The sequence below is a fragment of the Triticum aestivum genome, chromosome 5D (assembly GCF_018294505.1).
Source record: "Triticum aestivum cultivar Chinese Spring chromosome 5D, IWGSC CS RefSeq v2.1, whole genome shotgun sequence".
Lineage (NCBI taxonomy): Eukaryota > Viridiplantae > Streptophyta > Magnoliopsida > Poales > Poaceae > Triticum > Triticum aestivum.
Window position 1 is genome coordinate 422,585,038 of NC_057808.1, and position 4,693 is coordinate 422,589,730.

Genomic DNA, 4,693 nt, shown 5'->3' on the forward strand with positions numbered 1-4,693 from the left:
AATATCACAAGGATCCAGCTCCACATAAGATGCTTCAGAATTGGAGACCCACGAAGACTTAGCACTCGAAATTTTCAGATAACTTCCTAGAAGGAACTGCCAGAAAACAAACATCGCTTCAAAACTGAAGGCAGATGAAGACAACACTCGAAACTTTCTGAAAACAATTGTGGTGATTTCCACAACAAACAAAAGAAATTATCCCATGGTATTTACAGAACCAAGATCTGAACATGACCAGAACATTGAATCTCCTTGACATTTCCAACAATTATTGGAAGACAAAAAGGATGAACAGTAAGATCCGGAGAGAACGAAGACATGGACGGCCTTTCTATCAACTGATTATGATTCAGACAACGTAAAGATCACAAGAAACTGGCCCATAAGTAATCAGGCACAATCTAATCCACTGACTGATAGAACATTGGTCACTCATAAGCTTTCAGAGGGCAACACCAAGATTAAGAAAGTAGAGAAGATAAGCTGCCAGAAAAGTAGGCCTATAATGAAAACTGATTTTCCCAAATTCAAAGTACTCTTCTATAAACGTTCCTGATGCTGCAACGAGATACTTAAAGTGGGTAAGTAGGAAAATGGTAACACTTAAGTAGAAGAATAGGCCAAATTGACTGAATATGAGGAGGGGGGGGGGGGGGGGGGGGAGGAAATAAAGGCTAAAGTAAGAAAAAATATATAAGAGGAGTTCTGCCATTGAAGCTATGGACCTATCTCCCAACATCATGTTTTATAACATCAAATTCAAGCCAAAAAACCTGGGGGGGGGGGGGGGGGGAGGAAATAAAGGCTAAAGTAAGAAAAAATATATAAGAGGAGTTCTGCCATTGAAGCTATGGACCTATCTCCCAACATCATGTTTTATAACATCAAATTCAAGCCAAAAAACCTTTTAGTATTCAATACTTATTTAGGAATTTCTGATCTTTTAACATCCCAGAATTAGGAAATTAGTATTCTAAACAATTGAACAAGCAGCATAGCATCCTTTTCAGGCTTTTTAAGCATGACTGCTAAGATACAGAATGTATGCAGGCAATGTACAGGCACCTGTAAACACTGCTCTGCAACCATAAATTTCATATAAATAAATGCAAGTCTTAAGATCATATAACCATAACCATGCTGTTTTAAGACATCAACATCAAGTAGACCCTCTTAGGATTAAATGCTTGACAAGATTATATATCACTTAAAACATAAAACCAAAGATGGCCTAAGTGCACAGTGCACCAAAAACTCTCGATATAGGTTAATCGCTTCAAATCATCATCGGTATGCAAAAAGATCGATATCCGGATCCTGCTACTGAGAAAGTCAATCAACGAGACAACCACCACACAGCCGTCTGGTGCTTTCAGTGCTAAGCTAAGGAAACTCACAAGCAAGCTGATACGCCTCAGAAATACTACCACCAACCAGGAATGAAGGTGCGTGATTCATGATGCTCGCCAAAAACCTCTAGTCTAGGATGTAACAACAGCTATATAGTTAAGTAACAAAGCAACGAGCATCTTCAGATATTAGTCGCCCTCGCTCCTAATAGCGTACATCTTCCCCCTGCATATAGTTTTCTAGTCAATATAATTAAAACAAAACATCCTGGCGATTTTCAGAAATAAAATAAATAGTTTGCTGGGTGTTACCTTCAGCCAGTTCACATCCACTTGATTGTTTTGGAGTCTCAGAAACAGATCACTCAGGTATCCTGTCTTGTTCGCCAATTTCACATCATAAGTCATACCACATGCACTCAGCACACCTACGACCCTGCCCTGTAGATTGAATACAGCTGCACCAACAGTTAGAGCCTGCGTCTCAAGTAGTTCATACATGTTCTTTGTGGAGTAAGCGGCGGCGTAAGGGCAGCTAAAGGCAAACGTGCCTACGGATGCTTGCAAGACCACCGCATCGACCCCAGACGTCATGGATGTGGAATCTTTTAACCTGAAAAGACAGAGTTAGTTTTGCTGTGAAGATAATCCAAAAAACCCGGTGCATTTGGAGGAAGAACACATACACGATATGTCCCTTGAAAATTGCGGTTCCGGCCTTGTATGGGAACAAGGTCACCACTTTTTCACATTCATTTTCATTGGGAGAGAGATCTGCAAATCCAATTGGTGGGAGTGGACTGCCCATGCGCTTTGCATACAGAATTGTAACATCGCCATTAATTTGTCCAACCTTGTCAACACCAGCTACCACACCATTAGCATACCGAACCTCATCAGGCAACGCAGTGACCACAGAGGAGTGAAGGGCAATGACATCATGAACCCTCGTCGAACCAAGAATAAACCCTGCGGCAACGGGATCCATAGGCACTCCCACTATGTAATGGCGCACATCCTCATAGACACGGTCCAGCTCAGTTTGGTTGAACTCCTGAAGAATCAATAGGCTATCCTCAGATTTCGAATGAAGATTTGGGGGTGGGGGGGGGGGGGGGGGGGGGGGGAGTTGACACTCACCAAAGTAGTATCATCAGCAGGATTTGGATTCAGATACAGGTCCATGGTGCTCCCTTGGCCAAAAGAGCTATGTGAACAAACAGAAATATTTGAGGACCTCGGTGATTGCGTGAACAAGTATAGACTATAGAGAAAATAAGGAGGGATGAGATTTGTACCTCGGCGAGGGAGATCAGGTGATGATGATGAGCCGTGGAGTGGCCCGTGGGTCTAGGCTGCCTGGGGTCGCGAAATCGTCTGGCTCCGCCCTGCGACAGCGGGCATTGTGAGAAGCAGGGCAGATGGCGCGGGTGCCTGGTGCAGCGCAGCCGTCGTCGATGATTTCCGTGCAGAAATGAGAAGTAAATGCTCGTCGGTGCGGCTAGAAATACAAACCTCTAGCGGTGAGCGAGTGAGGCTGGGGGTGCCGACCGCCTCCGGATTCGCGGTGCGACGGCGGGGCCAGCGGCGCAGAAATGTGGCTGGAGCTCAGGAGCGGAGTGGGACGGCCGCCTCGGAAAACCTAATCGTGCTCGACCTCGGCCTTCGCCAATACCACGTGTTCCCGCTTACTGGGCTTGGCCCAATAATAGCAGGACAATCGGAAACGCGAGAGCATATTTCGCGCACCCGGAGCGCCTCATTGGCCAGTCCGTTCACCGGTTTTTTTTCCTTTTTTCTAGTTTTTTTCCCTTGAGCTAGTCCGGTTACCGTAGTGGTGCAGCCGCCAGTTTGTAACTTTTTTTTGCGGGAAAATTTGTATTCCTCACGTAGCAAAGCTACGATCGAAGTTACAGAGATTAACAACCTCATCAGGTCCAGAGCCTAAATGTAGTACCCCATGATAGCTTTCCTCCAATCGTGATTTGCGGGCTTCACTGATTACTATTACCCCATAAGTAATATCCTTCCAAATACATTTCTCCCAATTGTGAGTCAGTCGATGTTCCGGTTTCTCTCGCCGGTAGCAATCAACGAGTCCGGCGGGTTGCTCAAGGCCGAGGCGATACCTATTCCGGGGCCCTGATCGCTGGACGCCAATGCATAATCCAGCGTCTCCTGCCGCCAGTCCACGTTGCGTCATCGTTCAGTGCCAGTCGTCCGAATATCCAATGATCTACGATGATCCAACCGATCCTGGTACACCATATTACCGTTACCTACCTCACACATGTATATGGATAGTTTAGTGTTTTACCTTGGCATACACGATGCGTACCTTGCATCATTCAACATATGTATGTTGCTACTAGTTTTGTATAATCCATCTTCATCATGTTTTTCACTTTCTTCTTTCTTTCTTTCACTTGAACCTTTGTTACTTTCCTTTACTCCATCTTCATCATGAAAATTAGCACCTGCTGAATTTTCTTCAAAGAAAGGTGTGTTGCTTTTTGATGTATTTAACTGTTTATATCGACCATTTCATATTTGTGAGTATTCATTAGAACCCCAATACAACATAGTTACATGCGACTGGCACAACACATCGAGCGCACAATGCCAAAATTATGAGATGTGCCCTAGGCATAGGCCAGGGCTCTCATGAGAGGATCACACTCGTGCAACAACGTGGATCATGTCGCAACGGCCCATATGAACGAATGTGAGCTCGGTATAAATCTCGTAATCACTATTGTTGCTATAATTATCATATTAAAGGGCCCCCAATTTTACCATTGCCCCCGGCCCTCAAAATCTCAGGACCGACCCCCATCTCTCTCTGTGTGTGTTAGAGGCGTTGACTTTTAACCTATTTTTTTCCTCCACGTCATCTAGTTACCGTCCACTAAATTTGTCAATGAATACCAATTTATATCCTAGAAGACCATTGATGAGTAGAGAAGCACAAAGAAGGAATTGCAGGCAATCAGATAAAAGCTATCTATGCAACAGTATTGACATAAGCAGGTGTAACCATTTGTACTTTCCTAACATTCTTATTCTTTGGGGAAAATCATTTGGATCAGATGTTTTATTCAATTTGTTGTTTCTTGGATTTACAGATCATTGGGTGATCTACACATATATATGACTCCATTTTAAGCTTCCTAGCTCAGCCTCTGCTCTGCATTCTTATTTTATTATACCTGTGCAATATTACATGTGCTATACATTTGCTCAAACTAATGTATTACTTTCACCTTTAATATATCGGCATTGCTTCGATGGTATGTTTAGGCCTACTTGAGACACGTGCATGCTATTATAGGATTCTTATT

At 43.7% G+C, this 4,693-nt stretch overlaps 1 protein-coding gene across 2 annotated transcripts; it reads right to left on the reverse strand.

Annotated features, from left to right (window-relative positions):
- Positions 1–1,270: 1,270 nt before the first annotated feature.
- LOC123125242 (uncharacterized) lies at positions 1,271–3,014 on the reverse strand. 2 transcript variants are annotated; one of them, XM_044545765.1, is made up of 6 exons: positions 2,868–3,014; positions 2,651–2,740; positions 2,493–2,559; positions 2,039–2,406; positions 1,665–1,965; positions 1,271–1,578 (listed from the first exon to the last, which is right to left on the reverse strand). In XM_044545765.1, exons 3-6 carry the CDS (start codon positions 2,535–2,537, stop codon positions 1,558–1,560), a joined length of 735 nt encoding a protein of 244 aa, XP_044401700.1. In that variant the 5' UTR covers positions 2,538–2,559; positions 2,651–2,740; positions 2,868–3,014; the 3' UTR covers positions 1,271–1,557. The 2 variants fall into 2 exon arrangements, with proteins under 2 accessions (XP_044401700.1, XP_044401701.1); XM_044545766.1 differs by having other exon boundaries at positions 2,651–2,786.
- Between the last annotated feature and the right edge of the window lie 1,679 nt (positions 3,015–4,693).

Excerpts from the sequence above, each read along its gene's own strand:
- LOC123125242 (XM_044545765.1), bottom strand. The coding sequence starts at position 2,537 with ATGGACCTGTATCTGAATCCAAATCCTGCTGATGATACTACTTTG. Across the intron at positions 2,407-2,492 it reads CTGCTGATGATACTACTTTG|GAGTTCAACCAAACTGAGCT; the intron begins GTGAGTGTCAAC and ends TTGATTCTTCAG. Across the intron at positions 1,966-2,038 it reads ATTTTCAAGGGACATATCGT|GTTAAAAGATTCCACATCCA; the intron begins GTATGTGTTCTT and ends CTGTCTTTTCAG.